Below are 21,225 nucleotides of genomic sequence, written 5' to 3' on the forward strand. Positions count from 1 at the left end.
TACTAGGGCCAGTACTTCTAAACAGCAATTTAGAGTTTTATATGGCTCTTCAATTTTTTTATCTTTTTGCATCTCTGGGGATCCAACTCATAGCCAATACCTGCTAGGCATACATTCTACCACTGAAGTACATCCCTAGGTTTTTTTTTTTTTAATATAGCATACACTTTTAATAGCATAATTAAAAGAAAGAAGAAAAAAGGAGAGTCTAAAGTTCTATAATTTGAATAACAGAGTTTAGTTAAATTTCATAGTAAAAAGAGCCATCATTCTTTTAATTAAATTTTAGTTATAATTCAACTATTGTTTAGTTCAAATAATCTAATAGTTTTAGTTACCTGTTTATTCTGTCTTGGAATGAGCCTGTATGTCTATTCAACTAAATCTTACACATCCATTTGTATGAATATGTTTTCTCCCAGGAATAGAAGATGGTAGTGAATTGGGGGAGAGGAGTTAAAATTTTATTAAATAGGAATTTTATACCTAAATATTGTAGTCCTCCAATTCTAGTTTGGGCAAATTTGGATTTCTGTGTGGTGTCGATCTAAACCAGAGAGAAGGGAAAGAGATGAAAAGACAGACAGACCCTTGGAATTCTAACACTTGATGTCATTTTCTAGCATTTTCATACATAGGGATGGTTGTGGGGCTTCACTGAGTGCCAGAAAATTACATTTTCCCCCTAAGCATTCCCTTCCTCTCCTCTCTTCTTTCCCTTCCTCCTTTCTCCTTCCCCCTCTTCTTCCTTCCCCTTGTACATAGAGAAAATGGTTTAGAATTACAGAATTCTGTAAAAACAAAAGGACCATTTTCAAACTGAGTCTCATGGATCTCTGAAGAGGAGTCCTAGTAGAAGGTGATATCTCTGTTTTAAAGTTTTCCTTTTACCTGTTTCATACATTGGAATTTCATGGGGGAAAAATGGTTTTCAGAGAGCTTAAAAAAAACCCAGAAAAACAAAGAGAGGTCTGGGAGCCTACCTGCAGCCTGTGTCGAAGCTCCGCTCCCTGATTCTCATCTCTGGGCTCTTTGGCCCATGCTGCATCATTTCTCACCATTGGCTTTGGTCTGCATTTTAAAATTCCTTAAGAGGTGGGACCACAAAATCACTTAACTATGGGTGTGGTTATTTAAGACATAAATTCTCATATGAAAATTGAAATCCCAATATTATTTAGTTCATCTTGAGTCGATTCTTTCTACAGTGCAAAGAAAAACTCCACAGGTTAAAAAAGAAATTGAACTAGGAATTAAGACCTCAGATTATATTCCAGTTTTCATGGTTTTATGAACTAAATCTCAATTTCATGCCAGAAAAATGAGGATAACAAAACATACCATGTCTTTCTTACAAGGAATGATGTTGATATTACAGGTAAATAAATAAAATGTTAAATGAAATAATGCCTGGAATACATAGAGAGTTGGTTTGCAAACTGAAAATAAAGTTATCTAAGCTTTCATTACAATCAATTATTAGAAACAACTTATAATGACCAAGGACAAAAGGCAGCACTAATGGGTCATAATTCTATGTAACAGACACATTTAAACATTTGTTTCTTTTCACCAACATATTTAATTCTAAGTTTTCTGGCAATTTGTATCTGCCCTTTAGAATGTAAGCATTACCACAAGATTCTGGCTTTTTAGACAAATAGCATAAGTAAAAGAAAGGGAAAAAAAGGGAAATAGTGTGTAGAGGGGATTCCAGATCAAAGTGTAGGATGATAATCATTTGACCTCTGACCTATAAATGTGAAGGTTTCATATAGTTAAACCTAAAAACTCAGCTTTATGTTTTAGCAAAATGTCCGCTCCAACTAGCTGTTAAAAAAAAATCATTGAATTGAAATGAACTTGGAAATAAAGCTTCCAAAATAATTATTCTTCAACAGGAAGTTATAGGTAAGTGTGTTAAAAATACAGGGAATCAAACTGCTGATGATTTACTCTTTTCTCTTTCTCTTTTTTTCCCCCTCCCAAGTTTCTGGGATAGGTATGTGCAAATAAAAGGAGAAGGGACTATAAACTGACTATGGATCTGGAAAAAGACTATGCAACACACAAAGGGAAGAATAAACTTGGTGGAGAGTTGTCAGGAGTGATGCCCCTTTGCTACAATATAATTAACATCTCCTGTGTGAAAACCAAGTGGTCAAGCGATGTCCGTGCCTCATTGTACAGCTTCATGGTACTGATAATTCTAATCACTCTGGTTGGCAATCTGACTGTCATTATTTCCATATTGCATTTCAAGCAACTCCACACCCCCACTAACTGGCTCATTCATTCCATGGCCATTGTGGACTTTCTGCTGGGGTGCCTGGTGATGCCTTATAGCATGGTGAGGTCAGTTGAGCACTGCTGGTATTTTGGAGACATCTTCTGTAAAATTCACACTAGCACTGACATTATGCTGAGTTCAGCCTCCATTTTCCACTTATCCTTCATTTCCATTGACCGCTACTATGCCGTGTGTGATCCACTGAGATACAAAGCCAGGATTAATACCTTAGTAATTCTTGTGATGATCTTCATTAGTTGGAGTGTGCCTGCTATTTTTGCATTTGGAATGATCTTTCTGGAGCTAAACATCAAAGGAATTGAAGAGACATATTACAAACACTTTCACTGCATAGGGGGGTGCTCTGTCATCTTTAGCAAAACATCTGGGGTACTGGCCTTCCTGACTTCTTTCTATATACCTGGATCAGTTATGTTGTGTGTCTATTATAGAATATATTTCATAGCTAAAGGGCAAGCAAGATCAATTAATGATACAAATCAGAAACTTCAAATTGGATTGGAAGATAAAAATGGAATTTCACAAAACAAAGAAAGAAAAGCTGCGAAGACGTTAGGAATCGTGATGGGAGTTTTCCTAATATGCTGGAGCCCCTTCTTTGTCTGCACAGTCATGGATCCTTTCCTGAACTACACTATTCCACCTACTGTGAATGATGCATTCATTTGGTTTGGCTACTTAAACTCTACTTTTAATCCAATGGTTTATGCATTTTTCTATCCCTGGTTCAGAAGAGCACTGAAGATGGTTTTACTTGGTAAAATTTTCCAAAGAGATTCATCTAGGTGTAAGTTATTTTTAGAGTCAAATCCACAATAATTTTTTTGCAAAGGAGTTGGTGATCCAATTCATGAACACAATATAACCAACCAAATGCACTAACTACATGAATCTTTTAATGATTACTTGAGTCAAAGTACTCAAGGTGAGCCAAGTTATGCTAATCATCTCCTATATGGGGCATGGTAGGTGAAATCTTAGGCATTCTTACAATACATACACAAGTGTTGAAAACCTAGTATTTAAGGACCTACATTTAAGGACCTACATTTTAAAGAAATTCTAAGACTAGAATTGTAGCCCACTGATAAAGTGCTTGGCTAACATGTACAAGGCTTTGGTTTGATCCCCAGCAACATGAAGAGATAGGTAGGTAGATAGATAGATAGATAGATAGATAGATAGATAGATAGATAGAAAGAAAGGAAGAAAGAAGGAGTAGGAGGAAGAGAAGGAGGGGGAAGGGAGGGGGAGAATTCTTCTAAAGAACTTTTCCTGCCCGTAGATAAACTTCCATGAATTGACAGTGGTACCTAACTAAGTGGTTCAGTAGTGGAAACTATAAGGCTGTATTTGGGAATACAAATTGGAATGACTTTGTAACATTTGCATATAGGAATTTGTCATATATGTACAGTTAGTTGGCCCTTCATATATTCAGGTTCTGCATCTGCAGATTCAAGCAATCTTAGATCCAAAAATTTTTGGAAAAAAAACATTGTGCCTGTAGTGAAAACTTACAGACCTTTTTACTTTGTCATTATTATAGTTGTCAATATAGTAATTATTTATATAACATTTACACTGTATTAGGTATTGTAAGTTATCTATAGATGATTTGAAGTATATGGGAGAATGTCACAGATTATATGCAAATGCTATGCTACATTATATAAGGGATTTAGCATCCATAGATTATTGTATCTGCTGAAGATCCTGGAATCAATACGTCAAGGATACTGAGAGGCAACTGAATGTGTCTTTTTTGTGTACAAGGATTTTTATAACCATTTCCCTATCATTTACTACTTCGGTTTTTTCTATTTTTTAAAATAATAGCAATTAAATTATGTTCTGAAAAAATTTAACCATATCTTAAGGTTATATCTTGCAGGGTGGACTCAAAATGTATCCAGAATAAAAGAAGTTCACTTTGCTGAATTCTGTGCTATACAGAAAATAAGTAATCATACATCACAGCAGCTAAACATGAATGATAGCAATCAGAATAGACATACCATGCCTACTAAAATGGTATCTACAAAAAGAAAAAAAAGGGGAGAACAAATAGTTATTTTCCAAAAGGTGCCTTAATAGGAAATGGAAAACATTCTAAATTATAAACATTGATCTGCAATTGAGCTGTTTCTTACAAAGACTTGATGTGGTTTGTTTCAGGTTACGTATCATCAGGAATTTGAATTTATTCAATAATAACAATTTTGCTTAAGCAAGTTAGGGCAAAGTGACCAATTTTAAATAAAACTAAAATGCACACTCCTCCCTATATTTGTCTGTTCACAAATCTGATGATCTTCTGGGGATATACTAAATCTCTTCAACTATTACTATCTGTTTCAGCACTATATTTTGTCTCGTTGATATGGTCAGACTGTTTTTCTCATACATTTAAAAACTTTATGGGTCACCTTTTAACTTAGTATGTGTAAGACAAGTTGCCCCTTAATACTTCTTTTAAAATGCTACTTTGAATTTATTCCCCTGTGAGGTCAGTGTGTCAAAATTTTGAAAGAAAAAAAAAAAAGTACTTTGAGAGTTTTTTATTCTTTACAGCAAGTTCCTGGGATTCTCTTAATTTGCTCCCACATGTTCCTCTAAGATTATTTCTATATGTTGAACAAATTTTTGAAATCACTTTATTTTATGTAAATATTATTGCTGGTATACAATAAAGTTTATATTGACTTCCCAGTTGACTTATTTAGGTTTCCATCATAGACAATGATGTTATCTATAATGCTGTTTTTCATCTCCTTTGCAATAATAATGATTTAATAATGATTCTTATGTATATTCCTTACTGTGCTCCATTAATCAGAATTTCTAGAGCAATTTCGATAATGGTGGTAAAGAGTCATCCTTATCGTATACCTATTTTAAATGACTCAGGCTTTAATAGATTTCATGTTTATCTTAGAGCAAGATCATGACTCAGGTAATTCTACATTGTTCATTCAGCACCAGTAAAACCTTAATTGCCTATCTTTTTTTGTAGGCTCTCTCTCTTTTTTTTTAATTTAATGCTCATAGTAATAAATAACCTAACCTACAGACAGGTTGGCTTTGTCTGTCCACATTCCCTACTTTACTGTAGCTTCATTTCCTAAGGCAGAAGCTATTTGGAACTTTTGGTCATCCAGAATCCATTTCCCAAATGGAACCAAATCAGCTTTAGAGAAATTTCTCATTCCAACAGAATAGAATCTGCTGGAACTGTAATGAAGAGACTGCCCTCCTCCCTCTCCCTTTAAACACATGAATAGATAACCCTAGTAAAAATTTTCAGAACTTTCTCCAGAATTGAATCTTTAGCAAAGGGAAAAGGACAGTGATCTTTTACAGAATCATTAGCTAAAAATGTGGATTTTCATTCCTTCCAAAAAGTAAGGTCATGGTCAGGCTGTTCTTGGTATATTGTCAGAATTCTTGGTCCACAGATTTTAGAGCTGCTTGCCTGTCTTCCAATTTCCAAAGGGAGTTACCCAACCTTCATGAATTCCAAGTTCCAAACAGCATTCTATGAATAGTTTTTGGTCGTATCCATGAAAAGGACCTTAACTTAATATATAAGAATATGGTAAATACCAATAAAATTATTGCAATGACATGATACATGATACTTTTTCCCCCAGGCAAGACATCTTCCAATTAGACCAGTTTCATTTTCCACTCTCCTCTCAAAAGAGGAGAATTCATACAAATTTCTACTCCAGATGGGACAAAACCAAAATGTGCTAGCGAGGAAGTTTGTTGGAAATGACTTACTATTAATATTAATGATATCTTCAGAGATCAGTGGACTGGAATTTCCATCTTGAATTTAAACTTGGTCCTTGAAGTCAGAATTCAGTAATCCAATCTTTGCAAAGTAATAAATATTCACCAATCCACTGTGGATTCTGGTAAGCCACAGTCTCTGTTTAGTTGTACACTGTCACCAAGAGTTTGAATATTAAATGTGGAATGAGATTTGAAGAATGATTTCTGTTTTTAAATTTAGCAGACTATGAAGAGTACCAACAAAACTATTCTTCAGTACTTGGGATAGGCACCAAAATAATCTAGATGATGTAAGAATCAGAGTGAAATATTCTTTTGCTTTTTGCTTTGTTTTTCAATTACAATTTAATTTATTTTACTTTTTGTTGTGGTACTGGGGATTGAACCCAGAGTCTCATACATGCTAAGAAAGCACTCTGCCATTGAGCTACATTCTCAACTTTGCTTTCTGTATTTCTAAAAGTGATACATATGCATTTTCCAAAGCTCATTAAGTATGTAACCAACTGTAAGAAAGATTCAAAGAAATAAACTTGTCTTTAACATGTCCTCACATTTTTTTCCACATCCCTGCTTTTCTTAAAATTCCTTCTTCTAGTCTCTAAGCTGCCAGTGAGTTTATGCTGCTCTGACGTTCCACCTGGCTCCTTCCATCAAAACTGGTTCTGTTGTGAGTCACATCAGCCTCAGCATCTGTTTCTGTCTTTGATCTTTTCCAGGAGGAAGATATCATTGACTCACACAAATTTAAAATTTCTCAGCATATTTATAAGTTTAGAAGACATAGAAGCTTAAAGTTAAGCCACTCAATGATTTACAATGACAGGAATTCCTCTTAGTAAATGTATAAGTCAGATAAGCAATAACTGAGGTGATAAACCACAAAATTGTTTATTGGTCAATGGTTTTACAATATGATATATAAAGTAGTGCTTTCAACCCTGGTTACTACTGGGGAGGACCTAGGTCAAGAAAATGATCCATACTGAAGAGGACAAACCCAGAGGAGATGACATGGGTTTACAGTCTAGTGCCAATGTTTATCAGTTACTCTCAGTTACTTCAGAACCCCAAACACTGGTTTACTCATACACAAAATGAGAATAATAATGTCACTTGCCTCAGTAGACTGTTGAATATTAGATGGGAGAAGCTGCTAGCATGGGACTCCACACACAAAAACACTCCACAAACATACACTTATAGCATCATTCCTGGTCATTTTATTGGCATGTGGTATTGTGGTGCTCACTCAGTAGATGCTAAGGCACTGTACACAGACAAGTTGACCAAGGAAGATATTATTTATCTTTAAAACAACAACCAAAGCGGAATTTTAACATTTTTTCCTAATAAATGACATAATTGTATGAATTATGCAAAAAGATAGTCAAACTTTTTCAAAAGTCAATGCAGAAAGATGTAACCTGGTAAGACATTTATGCATTTTATTCTATGATGTTATTGTGTGTTGAGAGACCATGGGAATTTTTTATCTCTTTAACAAAATAATTTATATAAAATGAATATACACACACATGTAATCTATATAATTATAAACATTTGTAATTACATATGATAGTGGATGATATCATTATAAATCTTATATATTGATATCTGTCTGTAAAACAACTATTGTCTACCTAATGAACTTGAGTAAAAATTGTATAACCTTATAACATACTGATACAAAGCCCTGAAGCACCTGACATTAAAAAAAAATCCTCTGGCTTTGGCACCAGACAAGCATGGATTCAAAGTCCAGCTCTAGTTATAGTTCCCATATTTTCCCTTCTTTATGCCTTTGCTTCTGCAGCTCTGTATGCCCGAAATGCTTTGTTCCCAAACCCACGGTGTAACTAACTGACATTACTCATTCCAAGAGTCTTGTCTTGAGATTACCTGTCTGGGAAGCCATTTTTAATGCCCTCAGGTAGGTAGGTCTCTTTGAATTCCCAACATATCCCACACACTCCTTGTCAGCACACTTACTGAGTACATTATAGTGTCCTCTACCCTCTAGACTGTATCGCAAAAGTTAGGAACTATGTTTTATTCATCTTAGTATTCCTGAACTTAGCACCAAGCCTGGCATGGAGGGCACTACATACATCTTTTTTAGGTGAATAAACAAATAAAGCATAGTAAGAAGTCCAAGGGGTACAGCTAATAAAAGATAGCAACAGAATTTGGGCCTAAGTCTGTCAGGCTACAAACTCTACCTCCTCTTCTATTTCAGAAAATGGGGCCAACTATGAGAAAACTATTGGAAATTCAGTTTTATCCTGTCATATGTGCCTATATGATCTTAATTTTGGCAATAAATATGTACTTTTCATTATCAGAAAAATATTTTAAAAGAGAAGTTATTAAAACATATCCTGAAACTATTAACAAGATTTGGTTTAAGGCCTTCTAGCAGGGATTATACTTGACACATCAAAATTATTCAGGGTGATTTGACTGAGACTCAGAAATCTGCAGTTTGAATCAAGAACTCAGGTTCTTTGAAATGAATACATTTCTTCTAAGAACCATTGATTTAGAGCTTCAAGAAAAAGGGATTCTAAAGTGATTTTTCAGTGTATACAGTAGGGTTAAAATTTAGAGGAATAGTGGACACTACAACACAATTAATGATGAGCTCAGAAGTCCTGACTATGAGCTCTGTGGGCAGAACCTTATAAAATCATAAGTAAAGTTGTAAGAATTGCTAAAAAACACAGTCACAACTCAGTGGAAACAGGAAGCAAAGACAACAAACCAACACAAGCAAAACAATTCTTGCTATTAAGAAGGAAGTTGGCCTGTACAGCATTACCTTTTGATAGAAAAACTTAATTTATTCCGTGTAGGTAATTTACTTATAGTTTTAAAATTTGAAATTACCCTGTAAAGGACAAATGAAATGAGTGTTCAATAAGGGTTTTCTTGTATCATCAAATGAGGGCTGAGGTTTGGTGTCCGTTGAATGGTTTTCTTGAGACTTCACAAATCTTCCAGATATGTGACTCTTTGGTTTTGGCTCTTGATGCCAGTTCTAAAAACATATTTACATCAGATAAGAAGGTCGACTAAGGCGCCAATCACTGTTTTGCTTCTTTTACATCAGCTAAAGTTTTCTTTCTGAGATTTACACTTGGTCTTTGCTTAATAGTTTGAGAATTCCCCCAAGCATTGAGTTCTTCAAATAAAATGCTGTGATAAACATTTTCCTATCTCCATTAAGTGAAACTCCCTCACCAGGGACTTACAAATGTGAGTTATTTTCCATCATGACCAACACCAAATAACATGTGTTAATGATGCCCTCTGGTCTCTATTTACTCAGAAGTTTGATAAATGAGGACAAAGTGTAAGTGGTGTTGCTTATACTTGCCTCTTTGAACTTGGGACTTAGGTCAAACAAATTGTAGCTTCAACATGTCAAACTATAAATGAAGTGCAGAGGGCATTGGTAATTAGCCAATCAACACATTTAATTACTTTTATTTGCAATTCTCTCAAGACTACTTTAACAAACAGAAGGGTTCACAGTTATAACACATGCTTGAAAGGTGTTGATAACTGTTTTTAAATGGTTTAAAGTTTTATTCTTGTTTGTATATTCTCTTAATTATAATAATTTAACATTACTTTTTGACTTTACAAAAAAAGGAGTTTTAAATAAATATGGAATAAAACATGTAGCAGAACATATGTAAGGTATAAATGTTTGACATGAAATCAGCATAAACATTCTTTCAGTTTACTCATTTTAGGGAAAATAGCATTATTTTCAGTTTACACATTTTAGGGAAAATAACATTATTATTGTTGTTGTTATTACTTTTCTAGTTGATTTGAAGTTCTTTGCATATTCCTGATGATTATTTGTTGTCAATGAAATGTGTGGCAAATGTCTTCCCCTAGTTAGTAGCTTATTTATTCAATCTCATATGATAACTGTTACTAAACATAAATTCTTCACTCTAGTGTAGTCAAATGCATTACATTTCTTTATGTTTTATGCTTTTTGTGACTTAAGTAATTCATCCTGTTTTAGTTAGTTTTTTGTCACGGTGACCAAAAGACCTTACAAGACAAATGTAAAGACAGAAGTTTATTTTGGCTTATGGTTTCAAAGGTTCACTCCAGTAGGCCGATTCTATCGCTCTGGGCAGCAAATGAGGCAGAACATGGTGGTAGAAGGGCATGGCAGAGGAAAGCAGCTCAGGACATGGCAATAAGGAAGCAGAAGCACAGAGAGTACTCTGTTCACCCAGTGACCCGCCTCCTCCAACAACATCCTACCTACCTACAGCTACTGCCCAGTTAATCCATATCAGTTGATTAATCCACCAAACAGTTTACACCTCTCATAGTCTAATCACTTCACCTCTGAAAATTCTTGCATTGTCTCACACATGAGCTTTTGGGGGACACCTCAGATCTCAACCACAACACCTTACCATGAGATGGTAAAGTTATTTTCCTAGATTGTATACTAAGAGTTTTATATGTTTGTCATTTACACTTGCAGTTTTAATTCACCTGGGTTCTGGAATTGAGTATTTTGTAGGAGCTGGTTTCATCTACTCTTTCCATATAACCAGTTGCTCCGGTACCATTTACTAAAAAGTCTAACCATTCCCAATTATTTCTTCTTTCTGATATAGTAATTTAATTTCCCACACATAAAGAAAAAACAGTTTTGAGCTATTTGATATATCATTGATCTATTTACCCCTTTACCAGCATCTCATTTTCTTGATACTTTAATTTTATATTCCAACATGAAATGAGGTAAAGGAAAACTCCTTTCATTCAATTTTTTATTTCTTCTCTTCCTTGTTTATTTGAAAAGTTTAGGTATGTGAGACACTTTGTAATTCCCTATATAGAAAGCACGTACACATAACAATACCAGACCTTAAATTATACTATAGCACTATAGTTACAAAAACAGCATGATAGTGACACCAAAACAGACGTGAAGACCAATGGTACAGAATAGAAGACACAGAGACAAACCCACATAAATACAATTATCTCATACTAGACAAAGGTGCCAAAAATATATATTGCAGAAAAGATAGCCTCTTTAACAAATGGTGCTGGGAAACCTGGAAATCCATATGCAGCAAAAAGAAATTGAACTCCTATCTCTAACTCTGAAAAAAACACAACTCAAAAAGGATCAAGGACCTAGACATTAGACCAGAGATCCTGTACCTACTAGAAGAAAAAGTAGGCCTGAATCATCATCATGTTGGCTTAGGACCTGACTTTCTCAAAAAGACTCCTACGATGCAAGAAGTAAAATCAAGAATCAATAAATGGGATGGAATCAAACTAAAAAGCTGCTACTCATCAAAGGAAACAATCAAGAACATGAAGTGAGAGCCTACAGAGTGGGAGAAAGTCTTTGTCATCTGTATCTCAGATAGAGCATTGATCTCAGGGATATATAAAGAACTCAAAAAACTTAACACCAAAAAATAAGTAAATAAATGGGCAAAGAAACTGAACAGACACATCACAGAAGAAGAAATATAATTGGTCAAGAAATATATGAAAAAATGTCAACATCACTAGCAATTAGAGAAATGTAAATTAAAACTACACTGAGATTTTATCTCACTCCAGTCAGAATGGCAATTATCAAGAATACAAGTAAAAATAAATGTTGGCAAGAATATGGGGAAAAAGTTATGCTCATACATTGCTGGTGGGACTGCAAATTGGTACAACCACTCTGAAAACAAGTATGGAGATTCCTCAGACAACTTGGAATGGAACTACTATTTGACCCAGTTCTCCCATTCCTCAGCATATACCCAAGTACTTAAAATCAGTATACTACAGTGACATGGCTACATCAATGTTTATAGCTTCTCATTCACAATAACTAAGCTATGGAACCAACCTAGGTGCACTTCAACCTAGGTGTCTTTCATTGTGTATATATACAGAAAATGTGGTATATATACACAATGAAATATTACTCACCCATAAAAAGAAATGAGCTGGGTGTGGTGGTGCAGGCAGGATGAGTTCAAATTCAAAGCCAGCCTCAACAACTTAGCAAGGCCCTAAGTACCTCAGTGAGACTCTGTTTCTAAATAAAATACAAAATAGGGCTGGAGATGTGGCTCAGTGGTTGAGAGCACCTGAGTTCAATCCCAGATACCCGCCGCCCCCACCACACACACAAAGAAAGAGAGAAATGAAATTCTGGCATTTGCCAGGAGAGGTATGGAACTGGAGACTCTCATGCTAGTGAAATAAGCCAATCCCAAAAACCAAAGGCCAAATGTTCTCTCTGATATGGAGATGCTAACTCACAATAAGGGGCAGGGTAGGAAAAAAATAGTAGCATTTTGGATTAGAAAAAGGGGAATGGGGGAATGAAGGGAAAGGAGGGGGATCAGGAGTGTGATGAATTGGACTTTACTTCCCTTTGTTCATATATGTTCATGTTCACACAAACACACATAATATCTCTTTTTTGGGTGATACTGGGGATAGAACCAGGGGTGCTTTACCACTGAGCCACATCCCCCACCCTTTATACTTTGTATTTTGAGACAGGGTCTTGCTAAGCTGGTAGATGGGCGTCAAACTTGAAATTTTCCTGCCTCAGCCTCCTGAGTAGCTGAAATTATAGGTATGAAACACTAAAGCTTGACTCTCTCACACAATATCTTAATTGTACTATGCTCACCTTGTAATGGTGTAAGGTGATCCAATTCCTACATGATGAAATGAAGTGGGATTAATAACATAGGCATTGTGACATAGTGTTAGGCTGCTACATAACATAAGGGTTATTTGAACACAAGCACTATAATATCTCAACTGTTAATGTGATAACTGAGAAGGCTACAAGGGACTAGCAGGTGGGTAGAGTACACAGCATGGATATGCTAGATAAAGGGGTGTCCCCGGGGACATACAAAGAGACAGTATGAGATTTCAATATGCCACTCAGAACAGCACATAGTTTAGAATTTATGAATTGTTTGTTTCTGGAATTTTCCATTTAATATATTTGAACCACAGGTAACTGGAATCATGGATAAGGAAGGACTACTGTATTTCAGTTTTTTTGATATATTCTAGTAATTGTGAACTTCAGAAGGAAAGGGTACAAAATTTATTACCCTTGCTCTCTGTATGTTGTTTAGCTATTAAAAACACATTTAAGTTTTAATCCTCCCCTATGGCTTGTCTCTCATCTATGTAATTAATAGAGAATGCTGAAACGATTCTTTACAGAATTAAGGTTTGTCCAATGTGACTCACTGTCTCTACCAGAGAGAGAAGTTAATAGCAACTTTTGTGTAGTAATGTCTCTTGCTATTTATAAATTAAGTTCTAACTTCCTGGTAAACAACTGTGCTAATATTTGTGTAAATATTTTATAAAACACTTTGATATATATGTATTTATGCCATAATATAACTGAATATGCTGTGAAATAAAAACAGATTTTTAAAAATTCTTCTTTCTCTTCTTTAAACAGAACTACTTGGAGAGGGTGAGACAGGAGCATTTACAAATTTTGTGAGACCCAGCACAAAATGAAAATGTAGAGTACCTTGTTTGAAAGCTTTTAAGATTACAAGTAGGAGACAAAAGAGAATTCAGCTAGGTGTCAGCCCTTTGAAGCTCTCTTCTCCATTAAACTGCACAGATTGCACACTCACAGAGTGACCCTGGGCCACACTAAGGTCACCAAAATAGCTATAATTTTAATTCCAGTAGGACCCTGATATCTTCTAGTGACCAGTGTTGTATTTCCTCTGTAAGGCTGTCTCATCAATGGGAAACAGACTTTCACATTTCAGAAAAGACAAATGAAAATATAGGTATTAAACAACATAGGAGGAATAGATTTAAACCAAGTAGCATCTGAAAAGATTTTGGCATAATAACGGGAGTTACTTAAAGATATAATATTGAGGCCTGATTCCTCCATGTCTAAGAGGTTTGATGATATAAATTATTTTAGTGACATTCATGCCAAAAAAGAAAAAGAAAAAGGAACCAGTGGATAGTAAAACCTCTTCTCTTAGTGTCTGAAATGTTAGACACAGTATGGACTGTGACCATCCCAGGTCATCCTAAAGAGTTGAAGACACATCCATTTTTCTACTTAAACCACTGGTCCCATCTGTGTATGGTTGGGATTATGTTTGGTAATGCCACCTACGACTCAGCAGTTCAGATTTGTTACTACAACCTTTATATAATGGCAGACTTAGAGTCTACGATGGGGCAGGTGAGGAAAATCTAGGTGAGCAGGGACTCCAGAGAGGATACAAGGGTATGTTAGTTTCCTTTAAGCTCTTCAACTTTACAATGGCAAGGTGTTTTTTTTCCATTTTCAGATCCAATTCCCTTGAGATTAGTTGTTAAGTTACAAAACAGCACAATTAACATGGTTCAGGTCTTCTATTTTCATATAAATAGTCATAGTAGATAAAGAAGAGACAAAGATTCTTCCATAAGGAGTTAACAATGGCAGCTCTCCCAGCGCAACAGGTATGTGGAGAAAGGATTATAAAGGAAACACCTTGTTAGCTCTTCTTGAGGTTTTTTTTGGAAGTAAATTGTCACCCTATTGATGAAGTAGCTTTGTTGGTGACTCTTCCTTTTTCCAATTGGTCACGTGCGGAGAGAATATGTAGGCATGTGGAAGATTGTTGAAGGTGCAAGACTGAATATAAATCTGTAATGAAAGGCAGATTCTTTCTAATATGTGAAGACTTTCAACAGTACGCATGTTTTGGGGGAAGCATATTTAGAATACTGTAAAGGAGTACTTCTTCAAATGTGACTGAGCAATGTATTTATTGCAGGTGTTCATAGGGCTAAGTGAAACATAGGGCTAAAGCAGTGACCTAGGCGTTTTACAAACGCCTTACTTTCTTAAGAAGAATATTTTCTGACCAAATGTATTTCCACCCACTTACTTTCTTAAGAAGAATATTTTCTGACCAAATGTATTCTTGAATGTGTTTATTTCAAACAAGGAAGAGAGGTAGGAGTCTTTGATAATGCTTATTATATATCAAGCATTGTTCTAAGACCGTTCACATGTATTATTTAATGCATTATATTCATTAACATTAAAATTTGATAAAAATTGAAAAACTGAAAGAAATCAATTGTTAGGGAAAGGGCAAAATAATTTTAAGGCAAGCAGAAAGAATGATTAGCAAGAGAAATGAAATTTAATTCTTAAAACTTAAAATGTCCATGTTAAACTTAAAAGTCTTTAACAAAAGCGATTATAAAGCAGAATATTTAACAATTGAGGTATTAATCAAATTTAATGACAAGGTAAAATGAAAAGAGATTACAACTAGAAAAATCAGAAAATCTGTGTTATTGTGATTATGGTCTTACACTTTTATCATTTTCACGGGGAATTTAGAAAAACTCTTATTTTTATAATTAAATAGAATACAGTTTAGATAAAATAGTTTTTATTAGTTGATTGGGCAAGAAATCGATTATACTCCAAATCTTTAACTTTCATGCCTAAGCTTCTTGTAGAAATACAACAGTAATGGAGAAATTGTCAGACATTTCATTTAGTTCTACTCCAATTTGCACATCTACACATGCTTTCATTACATTGTTTAAAATATAGGAAAAATGACAGTGAAACAATATAGACTTGAAAATCTTGTTTTTTGCATTAAACTTTCTAAGGGTGATCAATATGAAATATGTGAAAGGCAGGATTAATAAAAGGCTTAAACCTATGTGAGATGTCACTTCAGAAACTATGCCAAAAGCCAGGCACGACGGTGCATACCTGTAATCCCAGTTACTTGGAAGGCTGAGGCAAGAGGATCCTAAATTCGAGGTCAGCCTCAGCAACTTAGCAAGACCTTATCTCAAATAAATAATTAATAAAGGACTGGGGTTGTAGCTCAGATGCCCCTGGGTTCAATTCCCAGTATCAAAACAACAACAAAAACTGTGTCCAATATGCGAAGGAGAACGGCGATGCTCAGAAAGAATTAACAGTATTTGAAAAGTCCTTCAAGTAATTATCTCATATGCTCCTCCCTGCTCTGTGGCAAGTGAATGAGGAATACAGGTATATGCTTAGGTATCAGATTATGTTTCAAAAAATTTCATTGTAGGATGCAAAGTTGATTGGCTAATAAAAGTTGCTGAATGCTAAACGGGAAATGAATCAAACTCTGTACACTATGATTTGAGACTAAGAAGGATTGAGTAGGACTTTTACAAAAGTGGGATGATATGATGACAATTTTATCAGTCATTAAGCCAGGACAAGGAGTTTGAAATTAAATCGTACAATGTTCTACTATTGTAGAGATGCATGAGCACAAAATTATTGTGTGCATGCCATTTTCATGATTAATTTATTATTTCTCTTTACTTTCTAAGAAGTAAAGTGATTTTAAAGTAAACCAACAAAATTTCCTTTGTGTCTATGCTTTTTTTTTTTTTTTAAACTGGGGATTGAACTTAGGATCTCACACATGCCAAGCATACACTCTATCACTGGGTTACACTCCCAGCCCTTCCTATACTTTTTAATGAGCATACCAAAGGTAACCAGAATTTTCCTTTCTTTTTCATAGTATTGCACTTTTTCTCAGTATTTTCTGCTGTGGTAATGGCCAACAAGTGGCTAACATGGAATAGTGGCAAATGGCAGAAAAACTTGGTACCAATACAGAGGAATAATTCCTTGCCTCTTCTTACTTTTTTTTCCTTTTCCCTGTGAGACTATTAGGAGGAACAGAATGAAATGTTGTGAACGTACTAGAAACTCCCATTTTTAGCTGCTAAAAAATGAATATAGTTTGAGACATAGTTGTATACATTTTGGAGATTCCTGGATAAAAATGTTTTGATGAAACTCTTTCAGGAATAAGCCTGTTCTTTCTGTCAACAGCAGTTAGAGTGCTTTTGGGTAAAAACTTTAAAGACAGTTTGGTAGTGTTCTTATTTTCTGGTGTCTGATCTCCCAGGTCACAGACATAAGGATGGCTCCTTGCTCCATCTTTAGTTCCATTGCTAAAACATGTCCCATCACACATTAGGCCATTAGTTCTCTGCAGGTGGGGATGAGCCTCAGAGTAAGAAGGAAAAAGAGGATAAAATTGCCAACAACAAACTTATCCCTGGGAATCAGTTGGAGAAGCCTTTTAATTTTAAATCTACCCTATCTCTCCTATAGCTAATTAACTATTTTATTTATTTATTTTTAAATCTGTTCAAATTTGATGACAGAGTGGGCAATCTCCTTTGTATAGGGGTAAGAACACTGGCTGAAAACAATAGTGAAATTAGAAACACCTTCTTCTCTCATCCTTGCGTTCGAGAGATCTTTGAGCATTACTTTTTGAAAGGTCTCAGACATTTCCTGCCCCCAGAGGAAATGCTTTCCTCCTACTGTTTGAATTCAAATTTCACTCACACATTGAGATCCAGATCAAAAGTCACTTTTGTACTGAAATATTTTTGTCTAGTCCAGACCGAATTTACCTTATTCAGTTATCTTTAGTTGTATATTTTGCCTAGATCTTTCTTTGGTTAATTATCATTGTTGCTTTTAACTGAGGTTCAGAATTATTGAGGTTTTAAGAGTTGTATTTTATCTCTTCAACAGTCTCAAAGATTTTTTGCAGTCAGGGACTATGTTTACACTTTCTGGTTCATTTCACTGTGTCTTCTATCTTGAGAGCATTCAATAGATATTTCTTGCTCAGTTTGTGATTGGTGCTTTTACATTACACAGAGTGACACTTGGTTATCTGTCAGTAACAGGTGAAGTCTGACAGATATAAGGTCACTGAAGGCCAAAATCAAACACTACTCTGCAAAATTAATAGTTTTACATTGCTTATTGTTTTTTTTTCCCAATGTACATTTTAAAAAGAAAGTATTATAACTTGTGAGCATATTGCATCCCAAAGGTAGGTATAAATGATAATCGGTCGATTTTTTATATTTAAACTAGACATATTGGGCAGAACAAAAGGGCATGTGCTTGTTTTTCTTATGAAGGTCTGACTTGCTTTTTGAAAGCTCCTTAACCACCTACCTGCTCATAGCCCTCTGTGTGGATCCCGCACAGGAACTTACCAGACTGTCATTATGGCCTGTTGACAATTGTACGGGCTGTGAGTAGACACACTAGGGAAGAGCACTGCTCACAGAAGAAGAAGTGGTACAGCTTTGCTCTCTGCCCACCTCTGACTTATCTGCCCTGGCTGGTGGGATGCTTGTCAGGGCTTCATGATTTGCTGAAGAAGACCCCATCAGATCATCAGGGTTCTTTAATGGTTCCTCCCATTAAACAACCTTACCATGAAAAATCAAAGCATAGTGGAAATGGTGGCACACATGAATAAAACTATTTCCAAACAATAATCTGGACCCATAAGGCAATAAACCACAAGCTAATCAATGTGATTATGTATTTCAGATTTATTTGAGGAAGAAGTGCATGTATTGCCTAATAACTATTCTGTTACGTAAAGAAGATCAAGTATGGTTACTTCCATAATAAATTTGTTCCTTCTCCTCTTCCTTACCCTCCTTCCTCTTCTTCTTATTTTCAGACCTTGAAATAATAAAGTTTTAAATATGTGTGATACAACTTGAATTGAAAGAAATACAAATCATGATCATTTAAACCCATTGGGTTAGAATTGTATAAAACTACAGACAATTGTATAAAACTACAGTCAAATAAATTAATTAATGGGAAAGACACAAGTAACATTCCAGCATACTTATGTCTCTTGAGTCCTACGTCTTTCTTGAGGTTTTCTAAGAAAGCACATATAAAATGCGTAGATTACTTTGTCTATTTTCTGATAGAATGCTGTGTGCTCTCACTTTCCTGAAGGAAACATTCGATTGTTCTGAGTATGGAAACGGATCTTGTCCAGAAACAGAGAGGTCCCTGGGCACGCGGGCGGCCATGTATTCTTTCATGGCAGGAGTCATATTCATCACCGTGTTCGGCAATCTTGCCATGATAGTTTCCATTTCCTACTTCAAGCAGCTTCACACACCAACCAACTTCCTCATCCTCTCCATGGCAGTCACTGACTTCCTCCTGGGACTCACCATCATGCCGTACAGTATGGTCAGATCGGTGGAGAACTGCTGGTATTTTGGGCTTACATTTTGCAAGATTCATTATAGTTTTGACCTGATGCTTAGCATCACATCCATTTTCCATCTTTGCTCAGTGGCCATTGATCGATTTTATGCTATCTGTTACCCTCTACGTTATTCCACCAAAATGACCATTCCAGTCATTAAACGGTTGCTACTTCTCTGTTGGTCAGTCCCTGGAGCATTTGCCTTTGGGGTGGTCTTCTCAGAGGCTTATGCTGATGGAATAGAAGGCTATGACATCCTGGTTGCTTGTTCCAGCTCCTGCCCAGTCATGTTCAACAAGCTGTGGGGGACCACCTTGTTTATGGCAGGTTTCTTCACTCCTGGGTCTATCATGGTGGGGATTTATGGCAAAATTTTTGCAGTATCCAGAAAATTTGCTCGTGCAATCAATAACTTGCCAGAAAATCAAAATAATCAAATGAGGAAAGACAAAAAAGCAGCCAAGACTTTAGGAATAGTGATGGGCATTTTTTTGTTATGTTGGTTTCCCTGTTTTTTCACGATTTTACTGGATGCCTTTTTGAACTTCTCTACTCCCGCCATTTTGTTTGATGCCTTGACCTGGTTTGGCTATTTTAACTCCACGTGTAATCCCTTAATATATGGTTTCTTCTACCCCTGGTTTCGCAGAGCATTTAAGTACATTCTGCTAGGTAAAATTTTCAGCTCACATTTCCATGATACCAATTTGCTTACTCAAAAAGAAACTGAATAGACTTATTTATGGAGAAGTGAATTAAAGCAAAAGGACTGGAACTTTGAAGAATGAAGTTACTTAAAGGGTGTGTGTGTGTGTGTGTGTGTGTGTGTGTGTTTGCATACACACACATTATTTTTGTTAGCAAGAAAGGCTCCTGATTTCTAAGACTTGAGGAAAAAAGGAATCTTCTCTTTGGACTAAGATCCCCCTCCAATCCTTCAAACATCCACTAAGAGAGGGAAAAAAAGGAAAATTATAAAGCTAAATAATATGTGGAAAAGTGAGGAACGGAAAAAAAAAGATGCACAAAAATTTGTTTGGTATTCAAAATGGCCTGAATGCAGACTGAACTTGAAAAGAGCTCACCCCTCTCACCACTATACACACTTCATGTGATAGCCCTTTAATGTTTGTTTCCAGTATCCAATCAAGTATATTTTGAAACACCAGCAATTAAAAATTAGTAGCAGGCAAGTGTGGACATAAAGATTTCAAAAATTCATATATTGTCAGGAAGCAATATTTTGTTAGATGAGGGTTAAACTTTTGCTAGATTTTATTATGGTGAGATTACGTGTGTGTGTGTGTGTGTGTGTGTTTTAATAAAAGAGAACTGGAAAAAATGTGTAACTAAGGTCACAGATTTCATACAAGCCTTCATTAATGTATCATCTTAATCACAGAAGTTGTCAATTTTCTATTGTACCAGCACTAGAATTCTGTTCAATATCTTTCTTTCTTTCCTAGTCCCACCCACATTTTGTATTGCCATTTGACATGCTGATGTTTAATAAATACAACATAACCACCAGATAGCTTGTGCTTTGAATCCATCATTCTTTTTTGGTTAATATCTACACTTCTATTTTTCAGTAATAGAGTAGTGGAAGGGGAAAACAAAGAAGAAAAGTAATATTTACTGGGGGCTGTGGGTACTAGAAACTTTATATTCATTATTTAGTAATTAAGACTCATGAATACCTGGTGGGCTGCGATCAGTGATGTGCTGGCAAATGTTTAATATCTGACTCTCGAAAAATTAAAAGACAGATGAAGGAAGAAAAAAATACCTCTGATTTGTAGAGTTGGACAATTTCTGTAGTAAACAAACAAAAATCTCCCCTTATAAAAAATAACAGAATGAATCAAACAGCATTACCCTATGTAAATTTATGATTACACAAATGGTATGCCTTTACGCCATGTACAGAGAAACAACATGTATCCCATTTGTTTACAA

General features: G+C 35.4%; 2 protein-coding genes across 2 annotated transcripts; both read left to right on the forward strand.

The window, feature by feature from the left end:
* Window positions 1–2,110: 2,110 nt before the first annotated feature.
* Taar1 (trace amine associated receptor 1) lies at window positions 2,111–3,130 on the forward strand. Its single transcript, XM_047559160.1, has one exon. The coding sequence runs from the start codon at window positions 2,111–2,113 to the stop codon at window positions 3,128–3,130; it is 1,020 nt and encodes a 339-aa protein (XP_047415116.1).
* An 11,487-nt stretch (window positions 3,131–14,617) lies between these two features.
* On the forward strand, window positions 14,618–20,000 carry LOC124989747 (trace amine-associated receptor 2). The gene is made up of 2 exons (XM_047559740.1): window positions 14,618–14,641; window positions 19,005–20,000. Exons 1-2 carry the CDS (start codon window positions 14,618–14,620, stop codon window positions 19,998–20,000), a joined length of 1,020 nt encoding a protein of 339 aa, XP_047415696.1.
* The last annotated feature ends 1,225 nt before the right edge of the window (window positions 20,001–21,225 follow it).

This window comes from Sciurus carolinensis, chromosome 7, assembly GCF_902686445.1.
Source record: "Sciurus carolinensis chromosome 7, mSciCar1.2, whole genome shotgun sequence".
Taxonomy (NCBI): domain Eukaryota; kingdom Metazoa; phylum Chordata; class Mammalia; order Rodentia; family Sciuridae; genus Sciurus; species Sciurus carolinensis.